This window comes from Schistocerca americana, chromosome 7 (genome assembly GCF_021461395.2).
Source record: "Schistocerca americana isolate TAMUIC-IGC-003095 chromosome 7, iqSchAmer2.1, whole genome shotgun sequence".
Lineage (NCBI taxonomy): Eukaryota > Metazoa > Arthropoda > Insecta > Orthoptera > Acrididae > Schistocerca > Schistocerca americana.
The window spans coordinates 40503492-40518380 of NC_060125.1; the positions used below are offsets into that span (position 1 = coordinate 40503492).

The 14889-nt window shown below is 43.3% G+C and overlaps 1 protein-coding gene across 3 annotated transcripts in view; it reads left to right on the plus strand.

Moving 5' to 3' along the window:
• Window positions 1-14889, plus strand: part of LOC124621797 (DNA-directed RNA polymerase III subunit RPC3) — a 107100-nt gene that overhangs the window by 21955 nt on the left and 70256 nt on the right. For 2 of the 3 annotated variants that reach the window (XM_047147232.1, XM_047147230.1), the window contains 2 exons: window positions 12452-12710; window positions 12884-13095. In XM_047147232.1, coding sequence (XP_047003188.1) covers window positions 12452-12710; window positions 12884-13095 — 471 coding nt within the window. The remainder of the gene's footprint in view (window positions 1-12451; window positions 12711-12883; window positions 13096-14889) is intronic. The other variant, XM_047147231.1, reaches the window with a different exon arrangement.

The window sequence follows — 14889 nt, forward strand, 5'->3', positions numbered from 1 at the left end:
CGACTGCCAGAAAGCCTCCATGCGCGCTCGAATCTCTCTAATTTTATATTCGTGATCTCCTCGGGAGGTGTAAGTAGGCGGAAGCAATACAGGGCTATTACAAATGATTGAAGCGATTTCATAAATTCATTGTTGCTCCTTTCATTGACATATAGTCACGACACACTACAGATGCGTAGAAAAACTCATAAAGTTTTGTTCGGCTGAAGCCGCACTTCAGGTTTCTGCCGCCAGAATGCTCGAGAGCGCAGTGAGACAAAATGGCGACAGGAGCCGAGAATGCGTATGTCGTGCTGGAAATGCACTCACATCAGTCAGTCATATCAGTGCAACGACAGTTCAGGACGAAGTTCAACAAAGAGCCACCAACTGCTAACTCCATTCGGCGATGGTATGCGCAGTTTAAAGCTTCTGGATGCCTCTGTAAGGGGAAATCAACGGGTCGGCCTGCAATGAGCGAAGAAACGGTTGAACGCGTGCGGGCAAGTTTCACGCGTAGCCCGCGGAAGTCGACGAATAAAGCAAGCAGGGAGCTAAACGTACCACAGCCAACGGTTTGGAAAATCTTACGGAAAAGGCTAAAGCTGAAGCCTTACCATTTACAATTGCTACAAGCCCTGACACCCGATGACCAAGTCAAACGCTTTGAATTTTCGGCGCGGTTGCAACAGCTCATGGAAAAGGATGCGTTCAGTGCGAAACTTGTTTTCAGTGATGAAGCAACATTTTTTCTTAATGGTGAAGTGAACAGACACAAGGTGTGAATCTGGGTGGTAGAAAATCCTCACGCATTCGTGCAGCAAATTCGCAATTCACCAAAAGTTAACGTGTTTTGTGCAATCTCACGGTTTAAAGTTTACGGCCCCTTTTTCTTCTGCGATGAAAACGTTACAGGACACGTGTATCTGGACATGCTGGAAAATTGGCTCATGCCACAACTGGAGACCGACAGCGCCAACTTCATCTTTCAACAGGATGGTGCTCCACCGCACTTCCATCATGATGTTCGGCATTTCTTAAACAGGAGATTGGAAAACCGATGGATCGGTCGTGGTGGAGATCATGTTCAGCAATTCATGTCATGGCCTCCACGCTCTTCCGACTTAACCCCCATGTGATTTCTTTTTGTGGGGTTATGTGAAAGATTCAGTGTTTAAACCTCCTCTACCAAGAAACGTGCCATAACTGTGAGCTCGCATCAATGATGCTTTCGAACTCATTGATGGGGACATGCTGCGCCGAGAGTGGGAGGAACTTGATCATCGGCTTGATGTCTGCTGAATCACTAAAGGGGCACATATCGAACATTTGTGAATGCCTAAAAAAACGTTTTGATTTTTTGTATTGTGTGCAAGGCATTGTGAAAATATCTCAAATAATAAAGTTATTGTAGAGCTGTGAAATCGCTTCAATCATTTGTAATAACCCTGTATATTCGAAACCTGGACAGCAAGCTACACCGCGATGCAGAGCGCCTCTGTTGCAGAGCCTGCCATTTGAGTTTGCTAAACATCTTCGTATTGCTATCACGCTTACCAAATAACCCTCAGACGAAACGCGCCGCTCTTGTTTGGATCTTCTCTGTCTCCTCTGTCAACCCGGCCTGGCACGGATCCCACACTGATGAGCAATACTCAAGTATAGGTCGAACGAGTGTTTTGTAAGCCACCTCCTTTGTTGATTGACTAGATTTTCTAAGGACTCTCCCAATGAATCTCAACCCGGCACCCACCTTGTTGTTGTTGTTGTTGTTGTTGTTGTTGTCTTCAGTCCTGAGACTGGTTTGATGCAGCACCTACCTTACCAATGCTTAATTTTATTTGATCATTACACTTCAAATTGTTCCGCATGCATACTCCCAGATATTTTACAGAAGTAACTGCTACCAGTGTTTGTTCCGCTATCATATAATCATACAATAAAGGATCCTTCTTTCTATGTATTCGCAATACATTACATTTGTCTAAGTTAAGGGTCAGTTGCCACTCCCTGCACCAAGTGCCTATCTGCTGCAGATCTCCCTGCATTTCGCTGCAATTTTCTAATGCTGCAACTTCTCTGTATACTACAGCATCATCCGCGAAAAGTCGCATGGAACTTCTGACAATATCTACTAGGTCAGTTATATACAGGGTGAAAAGTATATAAACTGACAAACTCTGGGAGGTTGTAGGGGGACATCAAAACAAATATTTTTCCCTGATGTCTTTTTTTCCTGTGAGGATTATTTAAACCGGTGGAGGCCGTATTATGCTCTTCAGTTGTAGGCAACTGCTGTCCACCAGTGTAGTAGTGCATTGTCTCTGTTTACTAATGGAGCGATGGACCTGGAGTGAGTACACTGATATGGTTGGTGCGTACTACGTAGCGCACCACAATGGACAAGCTGCACAGTGGGTTTATCAACAACAATATCCTAATCACCATATCCTGCATCATACGACCGTTGCTGCTGTGTACCAATGTCTGCGTGAGACCGGGTCATTTAGCAGATTACCTGGACAGAGACGCCGTCGCACGGTAAGAACGCTGCAGTTTGAGGAAGATGCCTTGCAACATGTGGAGCGGGAGCCTTCAATCTGCATTCGTGAAATTGCATGTAACGTGGGGACGAATCAGACGAATGTAAGAACAGTCCTTTGAGAGCAATTGTTACATCAATTTCACTTACAGCATGCCCACAACCTGGAACCAGTTGATTATCCACCCAGAGCACAGTTTTCGCAGTGGTACCTGGAACAGTGTGAAATGGATCCTACATTTCCATCCTCTGTGTTGTTTACCGATGAAGCAACGCTCGGGCCTAATGGAGTCTTCAACATGCACAATTCGCATGTTTGGAGTGGGGATAACCCACATGCCACAGTTACTAACGCTCATCAAGTGCGGTTCTTCGTTAATGTGTGGGTCGGTGTTGCTGGGGACTGTTTAATTGGGCTGTATCTGCTATGTAGGCCATTAAATGGCAGGCACTATTACAATTTTCTCACCAGAGCATTGCCAGAATTTGTGGAAGATGTCCCGCTCCCTACAAGACAACGCATGTGGTTCCAACATGACGGGGCGCCGGCGCATTTCAGCCATCGTGGGCGTCGATTCCTGGATCAACGTTTCCCAGAAACGTGGATTGGCAGAGGTGGTCCTGTACCATGGCCTGCTCAATCCCCAGATATGTCCCCTCTGGACTTCTTTGTGTGGGGAGAGATGTGCAACCTTGTTTACGCAACTCCTGTTGCGTCAGAAGAGGATCTGGTAGCCCAGATAGTAGCAGCAGCAGGAACAATTCAGGATACTCCTGGGGTTTTTGCCCGTGTCAGACAGAACATAATCCGACAGTGTGACCTTTGTTTACGTGTCAATGGAGGCATTTTTGAAATTCTACATTAATTGAAACTGGGTTGTGTTAATCTGTTGTCTCTTGATTAAAAAAAAAAAATTAAAAAAAAAATAAAAAATAAAAATAAAAGAAAAATGGAAAAGTGTTTGTTGGTTTAATTGAATTGCCGCCAGACAAATCTTCCTCTACTGGTTTAAATACTCCTTACAGGAAAAAATGGCATTAGGGAAAAATATTTGTTTTGATGTCCCCTACAACCTCCCAGAGTTTGTCGGTTTAAATACTTTTCACCCTGTATATTGTGAAAAGCAATGGTCCCATAACACTCCCCTGTGGCACGCCAGAGGTTACTTTAACATCTGTAGACGTCTCTCCATTGAGAACAACATGCTGTGTTCTGTTTGCTAAAAACTCTTCAATCCAGCCACACAGCTGGTCTGATATTCCGTAGGCTCTTACTTTGTTTATCAGGCGACAGTGCGGAACTGTATCGAACACCTTCCGGAAGTCAAGGAAAGTGGCATCTACCAGGGAGCCTATATCTAATATTTTCAGGGTCTCATGAACAAATCAAGCGAGTTGGGTCTCACACGATCGCTGTTTCCGGAATCCATGTTGATTCCTACAGAGTAGGTTCTGGGTTTCCAGAAATGACATGATACACGAGCAAAAAACATGTTCTGAAATTCTACAACAGATCGATGTCAGAGATATAGGTCTATAGTTTTGTGCATCTGCTCAACAACCCTTCTTGAAGACTGGGACTACCTGTGCTCTTTTGCAATCATTTGGAACCTTCCGTTCCTCTAGAGACTTGCGATACACGGCTTTTAGAAGGGGGACAAGTTCTTTCGTGTACTCTGTGTAGAATCGAATTGGTATCCCGTCAGATCCAGTGGACTTTCCTCTGTTGAGTGATTCCAGTTGCTTTTCTATTCCTTGGACACTTATTTCGATGTCAGCCATTTTTTCGTTTGTGCGAGGATTTAGAGAAAGAACTGCAGTGCGGTCTTCCTCTGTGAAACAGCTATGGAAAAAGGTGTTTAGTATTTCAGCTTTACGCATGTCATCCTCTGTTTCAATGCCATCATCATCCCAGAGTGTCTGTATATGCTGTTTCGAGCCACTCACTGATTTAACACAAGACCAGAACTTCCTAGGATTTTCTGTCAAGTCTGTAGATACAATTATACAATTTTACTTTCGAATTCACTGAACGCTTCACACATAGCCCTCCTTATGCTAACTTTGACATTGTTTTGCTTCTGTTTGTCTGAGAGGTTCTGGCTGCGTTTAAACTCGAGTGAAGCTCTCTTTGCTTTCGCAGTAGTTTCCTAACTTTGTTGTTGTACCACGGTGGGTTTTTCCCATCCTCACAGTTTTACTCGGCACGTACCTGTCTAAAACGCATTTTACGATTGCATTGAACTTTTTCCATAAACACTCAATATTGTCAGTGTCGGAACAGAAATTTTCGTTTTGATCTGTTAGGTAGTGTGCAATCTGCCTTCTATTACTCTTGCTAAACAGATAAACCTTCCTCCCTTTTTTTATATTCCTATTTACTTCCATATTCAGTGATGCTGCAACGGCCTTCAGATCACTGATTCCCTGTTCTGCGCTTACAGAGTCGAAAAGTTCGGGTCTGTTTGTTATCAGTAGGTCCAAGATGTTATCTCCACGAGTCGGTTCTCTGTTTAATAGCTCGAGGTAATTTTCGGATAGTGCACTCAGTATAATGTCACTGGATGCTCTGTCCCTACCACCCGTCCTAAACATCTGAGTGTCCCAGTCTATATCTGGTAAATTGAAATCTCCACCTAAGACTATAACATGCTGAGAAAATTTATGTGAAATGTATTCCAGATTTTCTCTCAGTTGTTCTGCCTATAATGCTGCTGAGTCAGGAGGTCAGTAAAAGGAGCCAATTATTAACCTAGCTCTGTTGTTAAGTGTAACCTCCACCCATAATAATTCACAGGAACTATCCACTTCTACTTCACTACAGGATAAACTACTACTAACAGCGACAAACACGCCACCACCGGTTGCTTGCAGTCTATCCTTTCTAAATACCATCTGTGCCTTTGTAAAAATTTCAGTAGAATTGATCTCTGGCTTCAGCCAGATTTCCGTACCTATAACGATTTCAGCTTCGGTGCTTTCTATCAGCGCTTGAAGTTCCGGTACTCTACCAACGCAACTTCGACAGTTTACAATCACGATACCAATTGCTGCTTGGTCCCCGCATGTCCTGACTTTGCCCTGCACCCTTTAAGGCTGTTGCCCTTTCTGTACTTGCCCGAGGCCATCTAACCTAAAAAACCACCCAGTCCACACCACACAACCCCTGCTACCCATGTAGCTGCCTGCTGGACTCCTGACCTATCCAGTGGAACCCCACCACCCTATGGCGCAAGTCGAGGAATCTGCAGCCCACGCGGTTGCAGAACCATCTCAGCCCCTGGATTTAGACCCTCCACTCGGCTCTGTACCAAAGGTCCGCAGTCAGTCCTGTAGACGATGCTGCAGATGGTGAACTCTGCTTTCATCCCGCTAGCGAGACTGGCAGACTTTACCAAATCAGATAGCTGCCGGAAGCCAGAGAGGATTTCCTCCGATCCATAGCGACACACATCATTGGTGCCGACATGAGCGACCACCTGCAAATGGGTGCACCCTGTACCCTTCATGGCATCCGGAAGGACCCTTTTCACATCTGGAATGACTCCCCCCGGTATGTACATGGAGGGCACTGGTTTTCTTCCCCTCTCTTGCTGCCCTATCCCTAAGGGGCCACATTACGCGCCTGATGTTGGAGCTCCCAACTACCAGTAAGCCCACCCTCTGCGACCTCCCGGATCTTGCAGACTGTGGGGCAACCTCTGGAACAGGACAAGCAGCCATGTCCGGCCAAAGATCAGCATCAGCTGGAGACAGAGCCTAAAACTGGTTCGTCAAACTGGAGAGGCCTTCCGTTCAGCCCTCCGGAATGTCTTTCGCTCCCTGCCACACCTCGAGACGACCTCCCACTCTACCATGGGTGAGGGGTCAGCCTCAATGTGGGCAGTATCCCGGGCAGCCACAGCCATAGTCTGATCGGGGGATGCGTGGGACGAGCTGGCCGTCCCCGACAAACCGCCATCTGGACCTCCACAGTGATGCCCATTGGCAACAGCCTCAAGCTGTGTGACTGAAGGCAACAGTCCCTGAAGCTGGGAGCAAAGGGATGCCAACTCAGCCCGCATCTGAACACAGCAGGTCGCAGTCCCTATCCATGCTAAATACTGTTGTGCAAAGAACGTCTGAACTAATCTACAGAGAGCACAAACAATTCGACACAAAATTTAAACAGTTATTAAAATACAAGATTGCCTAGTAAATGCAGTAATGCTGCTACTTGCGCACTGCTGACACACTGCTCGGTGGCAGAAGGAAACTACGCGATTTTACACTATTCAGGTACTAAAACGCGATGCTACAACTCTCAAATACTATAAAGAAATTAAGAATTAAACTATGTAACAGATAAGTGAGCTACGCGTATACGACTTGCTGCTGGTAGCTGCTTATCCAACGGTGGCAGGGAGCACATATCCAGGAGAATGGGATCCTGCAAGGCTCTGTATTGAAGTCTATCACTACTTCTAGTGGCAATTAACGGTGTAGGAGCCACTATAGGGCCGTCTGTCTCACCATCTCTGTATGCGTGTGACATGTGCATTTTGTACTGCTCCACCAGTATTGGTGTTGCTGAGCTTCACCTACAGGGACCCATCCACAAGGTGCAGTCATGGGCCCACGGCTTCCAATTTTCGGCTGCTAAGTCATGTGTCGTGCACTTCTGTCAGCGTCGTACCATCCAACTAGAACCAGCACTTTACCTTCATGACAATTCACTCACTGTAGTGGAGACATATTGATTCTTTGGGTTGGTTTTCAGAGTCCGATTGACTTGGGAACCTCACCTTCGTCAGTTTAAGCGGAAGTGCTGGCAGCACCTCAATGCCCTCCGCTGCCTGAGCAACACCAATTGGTGTGCAGATTGCACTACTCTGCTGCAGCTCTACAAAGCACTTGTTCAATCCCGCATTGATTATGGGAGTGTGGTTTCTGGCTCTGCAGCGCCCTCAGTGTTGCGTGTACTCGACCCAGTGTACCACTGTGGCTTCCGCCTAGTGACAGGAGCTTTTAGAATGAGTTCTGTGACCAGTATCCTGGTGGAGGCCGGAGTCCCTCCATTGCAGATCTGATGTGCACAACTGCTCACCAGTTACATTGCACACATTCATACACCTCCATGGTGTACACCTAGGCCGCAGATTCGTCTGGACCTTTTGCATGACCCTAAGGACTCAGTTACTCCTGCCACTCTCCGCTGTCTTTTCCTCTCGATTCTTGACTTGTTCCGGGGCTCAGAATGGTTTACACTGACGGCTCTATGCCTAATGGTCATGTTGGCTTCGTGTATGTCCACAGAGGCCATTTTGAACAGCATTCCTCGCCTGATGGCTGCAGTGTTTTTATTACTGCAGAGCTGGTGGCTATATCTCGTGCTCTTGAGCACATCCTTCATACTCAGGTGGTTTCTTCTGTGGTACTGACTTCTTGAGCAGCCTACAAGCCATCGACTAGTGCTACCCTTGCCATCCTTTGGTAGCGTCCATCCAGGAGTCCATCTATGCTCTGCACCAGTCCTGTTGTTCAGTGGTGTTTGTGAGGAAGCCAGGACACGTCGGCATCCCAGGCAACGAACTTGCCGATAGGCTGGCCAAACAGGCTACGTGTAAACCGCTTCTGGAGATGGGCATCTCTGAACCTGACCTGCATTCTGACTTACGCCGTAGGGTTTTTCGGCTTTGGGAGACAGAATGGCATAACGGGACACACAACAAAATGCGCGTCATTGAGGAGACTACGAATGTGTGGAAGTCTTCCATGCGTGCCTCTTGAAGGGAATCAGTTGTCCTCTGCCGGCTCGGCTTTGGCCGCGCTTGGGCGACCCACCATTACCTCCTGCACCGTGAAAACCCGCATCAGTGTCCGCGTAGCGCCCGGTTGACAGTGGCCCGTATACTGGTGCACTGTCCCACTTTGACTGACCAACAACAAAATCTTGTGTTACGGGACTTATTGCTGGTAATTTTATCTAAAAATGCCTCATCGGCTGATTTAGTTTTAGGTTTTATTCGTGAGGGTGGGTTTTATCATTTGATCTAAATTTTAGCGCATGTCCTTTGTCCCTCTGTGTCCACCACCCTACTGCTTCTACGCTGGGGGTTTTAATGTGTTGCAGAGTGGCTGGCTTCTCCTTTTTTATTCTTACGGTTAGCCAGCCACGGTAACCAGCTCTGTTGTTTTAATCTCTTCATCCCGTTTCTGTGGTTGCCTTGTCCCCTTTTGTCCATTTATATGTTTGTTGCCCTTCATCGTTCTTGTGATTTTTCCTTTCATTCCGTTTTGAGTTGTCACTCTTGTTCGTTTTATTTTCACACTTGTGGCATTGTTTCATTCAGAACAAGGAACTGATGACCTCATAGTTTGGTCCCTTCCCCCTCTTTTAATCCAACCAACCAATCCATGCTTACAGAATCAGCAGAAATTATAAGCAGTGTTCTTAAAAGTATCATTGACTGGTTTCCTATGTGTGGTGTCACCCTTAGTTTTTATAACACCGACATATTCAGTTCTGCACATGTAGAGGTACTACGTCAGTGATGAGTGTAACACATGGTGAGGAAATAATAAATAGGGTGGAAACTTAAAAGTTCTTAGGGGTCCATATTGATAAGAATTTAAATTGGGGAAAGAAAAAACATTTTTGGAACTCCTAAAACAATTCACTTCAGCCACATTTGAGCTTAGAATCATTACTAAACTTGGGAGAGACAAGTCAGTAAGTTGACATATTTTGCATATTTTTGTTCAGTTATGTCATATAGAATAATTTTGTGGGGTAACTCATCTTTAAGAAAGGCAGTCTTCATTGCACAAAAGCATGCTGTGAGAATAATATGTGGTGCTCACTCGTGATAATCTTGTAGATGTCTGTTTAAGGAGTTGGACATTTTGACTCCTGCTTCGCTTTTTTGTAAATAATTCACTACAATTGAAGGGAAACAATGAGGTACATAATTACAATACCAGAAGGAAAAATGAGACTCATTACTCCAGATTGAAGTCATCTTTAGCACAGAAAATGGTGCACAATGCTGCAACAAAAAAGTTGGATTATTTACACAGTTATATAAAATGTCTGAGAGACAATAGGGTAAAATTTGATAACAACTTCTTCTATTCTGTAGAATAATTTCTACTATGTAATGTGTGAAAGGTGGTGGGTAGAAATTATTAACTCACATCTGTATATCTTTTTTTTGTTTTTGTTAAAAAAAATTAGAAATCTTCAGAATGTAAGCATGTGTACAAATTAATTTGTAATATCAATGTATAATGACTCAGTCCACATCAGTACGATCTATCATGCAAAATGATCCAAGGGACATGTTACTAACTAACTACTTAACTGTGGAACTTGAAGAACATCTGTTACTTCAGTTTTTCTCTCTCTGCCATCAGCCTGTCCATTAATAGGTGACACAGGTTCCTTCATTGGATAAATTTTCATCATTTGCCACTACCATTTGTGAAGCTAACATTGATTTACATGAATTCATTTCACATGTTAGTTTTATGGGTGCTGAAGCACCAGTTAATATAGCAGTCATCATTTATGAAACAATGGAAATTCTAGGTAGGAATATCAACAAAGTAGGAAAAGACAGGTTGCTACTTACTATGAAGACACATTAAGTTGCAGACACACACAACTAAGACACTTACATAACACTTTTGGCCACAGCCTCCATCAGCAAAAGAGAGACACCCATTCATACACACAAGCAAGCACACTTCGTGCACACATGACTGCTAACTTCAGCATTCCAGACCAAGGTGCTAGAGTTGGTGGTTATGTGTGCATGAGGTACGCTTGTTGTGTGTATGAATGGTGTTTATCGCTTTTGCTAATGAAGGCTGTGGCTGAAAGCTGTGTGTGTGTTGTTCCATTGCGCCTGCCTGCAACTTAAAGCGTCTCATTTATGTTAAGTAGCAATCTGTCTTTTCCTAGTGTTGATACTCGTTATGTATGGTTTTACATGGTGTGCTGAGGAATGTCTTGTAATTGGAAGTCCCTTCTGATGACTTATTACTTCCTTTAGTTTTGCTGCGATAGTTTCTTGCAATGTGACCATTACAGTTACAACATCCCAGTCCCTTAGGGAAAATCTGCAGAAAGTTTCTACTATCTCTCTTGTTCACTTGAAGAGCTGCATCATTATTCATAGTGGCAATACTTTTCGCACTTCACTTTCTCCAATAATTGAGTTTTAATAGTATCTCCAGTTATTGATATATTGGAATTATTTAGGCCCGTAATCATTGGTTTGTAGTCATCTAGTACCCTTATCAATAAAATTCATCCTACCCACTTATCTTTCACTTCAAAATTCAAATTGTTTGACTGATTAGAAGCAGAATTTATTTTGCAGTTGTATTCTTCTATTAATGTACTGTTCTCGAATGTAGTCAGCAAACCGATTCTTCTGTAAAGTTTTGAGTATTATATAATAGTTTTAATTTGTCCCTGGCTTTTTTTGTAGTTGTGTTTTGGGTCAACTGACAATATTACTTTTGCTTGTACATCACACACTTTTGCCTCATCCTGTAGTTCACGTGAGACATATTTCGATAGCTTTTAATGTAAAAAGATAAGTTTTCATTGCAAATTGCCAGGTATTCCTTTCAGTGTTCCTATAAATGGTAATGAATTTAATTCCATAATTTCAGGTTCAAATAGAGCAATAATTTAGTTACATTACTATTATTATTGTTGTTGTTGTTGTTGTTGTTGTTGTTGTTGTTTCATTGTTTTTAGCCAACTTTGTTGGACCTGTAAGCTGTTGTTTTTGCTGTAATTTTCAGTAAAGTGATCATGATGTGGAGTAACATACAAGCAGCATTTTTTACTCTAATGCACTCACATGGTATACAGAACATATTTATCTGAAAGAAGAATAAAGATTGTTCCTAGAATTATGGCAGAGAACGTATATATCAGCAGATGCATAGATTCTCATTTACAACGAAAACAACACTGAAAGCTCTTTATTATCTTGTGTTTGGTTTTTCTTCTCCTTGCCATTAACATTGGCTCTAATTTTATTTCATGTGGTGAAGGCATTTATTTTAGGTAAATATTAATCAGTTTTCATGGCAGTACTTTATACGTGTATGGGTAATATGAATAAAGTGACAAGCTACAGTGAATCAAAGCATAAATCGATGCATTTTGTTTATTTATGCTGCAAAGAGACTAGTACAGCACACAGTAGGTATGACCCATTAATGTAATTAATTTTCTTATTTGGAACTGACCTGAGATTAGCGTTAAAAGCATTCATTGACTTTAGGCTTCTTTCTTAATTGTTTGAAGTTCATATATGAAGTTTCAGTACATCTTGAAGTATTGGAACTTAACCAAATCACTTCCAATTTTAAGAACTTTCTGCCCTGGACAGACAAAATTGTATTTCCAAATAACATTTAGGCATAAGGGGTAAACTGGAAAATCATAATATGCTGTAAAAGTTTTCTGTCTAATATTTATGCTCAGTCCAAATTGCATAAAACTCTTTTGCAAGTAGTGAAATTGTGCCACTTTCATGACCACCTGTCATTTAAGAAGGTTTTAATTTCTATGTTTGGTAACATGAGCAGTTCTGAATGTTAGTGATGGTATCATCATCATCTTCATTATCGACAGAATCATTTCAATATCCTTCCTCACAGAGATGAAAGAGCATATAGTTCAGGGGGGCACAAAGTGAGACTAGAACTGTATGCTTGCATGATACCATTGTGGGATTTACTCATTTGCTCTTTGTAACCAAAAATCAGTATTTCCTACAATTTAATTATTTTCCTGCAAGTCAGAATCTCAGTTTCCTTCACAATGAATACACTCGCCCATACAACAATGTTGTAGCAATTATCTAATCAGGTTAATAAATGTTAATGTTCCAAAATGTGACAATATTAATTTTTTCCTTGCAGCAGGTGATGGCAACTTAAATCTGGTTACACTGCGTGACAAATTTTTCCTTCTCATAAGTAAACAATTCCTGATGAGATGCCCATCTGTTTCGGAGGAAGCAGATATCCCTGCCCTAAAAGTAAAGGAACGAGAATTATATCTGCCTCCAGAATTGAATATGAAGGCTCTGAGTAACATGGAAAAGCAAATACAAGATAAACCAGGAGATGGTGGCATCTATTGGAGGGTAAATTATGACAGGTTTCATCAAGAATTCAGGTTAGTAGTATGAGAGGGTGTGCACTTTGTGTGTGTGTGTGTGTGTGTGTGTGTGTGTGTGTGTGTGTGTGTGTGAGTTTAAAGTGGAATTTACTTTATTCTAATATCATGCAAGTGCACTACATGCTCATTGTGTGATGCGAAATTTTGCAGATAGTTTGAAATGTCAACAGGGATCAGGTGATGGTTGCTGCCATAGGTCGCCGATTAGATGAGAATGCTGCAGAACTGATGAAGCATCTCTTAAATCAGATGTACTTGCGCACAGAGCCGTGGGCTGCAACATCAAACCCTATTCCATACACAGAATTGAAAGAAGCCATAAGAAAGTCAAATACACATCCTCAGTTGCAACAGTATCTTGACCAATATCTGAAGATGTTAGGTATGATTCAATGTCTTCACATATGTTTCTGTGCACTGTGCAAACGCGCGCGCGCATGCAGACACACACACACACACACACACACACACACACACACACACTAACCTAAAATACTTACACCTTAATATTTTGGTAATTTTAAAAGAAATTGTGTATGAGATTGAGGAGAGTAAATACACAGAAGCTGAAAGAAAATCGTTCATGATTATCTGGTTGTGTCTGGAAGAGTAGTAGTCGGGGAGGGGACGGGGATAAAGGAAAAAGGAGATAAGGTAAAATACGATTGAGAGCAATCATGAAACAAACATGCCCACTAGGGGTGGGATGGGATCTGTTTCCCTGCTGGGTTTTGAGAATATACAAAGGAAAGGTAGGAAAAAAAATTGTGAAAACACACCACACCTTGGAACTGGCTTCATGATAGACAAAACTATTTTTGACTCAATTTTCAGCTTTGAATCCCAATCTGAAATACTCTCCACACACTTACCTTCAAATCTGCTAACAAAATATACACCGTCATGAATGCACATGCCCGCCCCATAAATGGAGACAGTAGAAAGGCAGAGAAAATGTGGAATGTTTTTGGGACCAAGTCATCAGTGCTGTTCGGAAAAGTCCAGAAAAACTCAATGTCCTACTTAAATACTGAACTAGGGAAGGAGTAGAAATACAGAAAAATTGTTGGAAATGTCCCATCACATAACAGACCTAATCAAAATGGCTTCAGGCTGATAGAATTACACCAAGCACACAACATGATCCTGAAATCTACAGCCTTTAAAAAGCTATCTGGAAAACTACAAACATGGGCCTCATCAAACCCCCAACTAAGTGAACTCCAACTCAATCATGTGGCAGTGAAACTGAAGTTCCATTAAGAAATACAAAATGTCAGAGTCCGCAGAGGAAGCAACCCAGATTCTGATTGCCCTCACCACTCTTTGGGGAGTTTGTGCTTGGCTACCACAGGGCCCCGGCCTTTGCAACATCTTTTCCCCCCTGTGTGGCATGTCTATCCTCTTGCTACTCTTTTTCCTCTCCCTTGGGAAACATGTCTGGGATAATTTTGGGACTGTGTTCTGCATTTTCAGTAGCCCGACATCAGAACAGTCCCGTTACCATTCTTCATTCTTGATTTCTTTCTTCATTCCCCATCCCCTATCCTTCCCCAGCTTCAGTATTTGAGGTTCCTCTTTCCATTCTTCCACTTTTTGCACTCCTGAAGGCCGGCTTATGCGTCTGATGCATAACAGTGGTCTGGTAACGTCTAATTCCCACCTTGTAGTCCGCAGGTCGTGGTCGTGCGGTAGCGTTCTCGCTTGCCACGACCGGGTTCCCGGGTTCGATTCCTGGCGGGGTCAGGGATTTTCTCTGCCTCGTGATGACTGGGTGTTGTGTGATGTCCTTAGGTTAGTTAGGTCTAAGTAGTTCTAAGTTCTGGGGGACTGATGACCATAGATGTTAAGTCCCATAGTGCTCAGAGCCAACCCACCTCGTATTGACAAGTATGGTTTGCACACGTACCCCCTGGAACAGGCCAGGCCCAGGGGGGGGGGGGGGGGGTAATTGCTGAGCTACTACCTTCCCAAATTGCCAGTTGGTCCCTCTGTCAAGTGTTTGGTAGGTGTGTGACCTGAGGTGCAGTCACTCACCTAAGGCAGGTGAGCCCCCACTCTGAGCGGCTCCACCAGTTGGAAGGAGCGTGCCATCGGAGACGCAGGCAATCGTGGGAGATTTTCTCACAATAAGCCAAACATCATCTTCTCAGTCAACATCTACTAAGCATACACA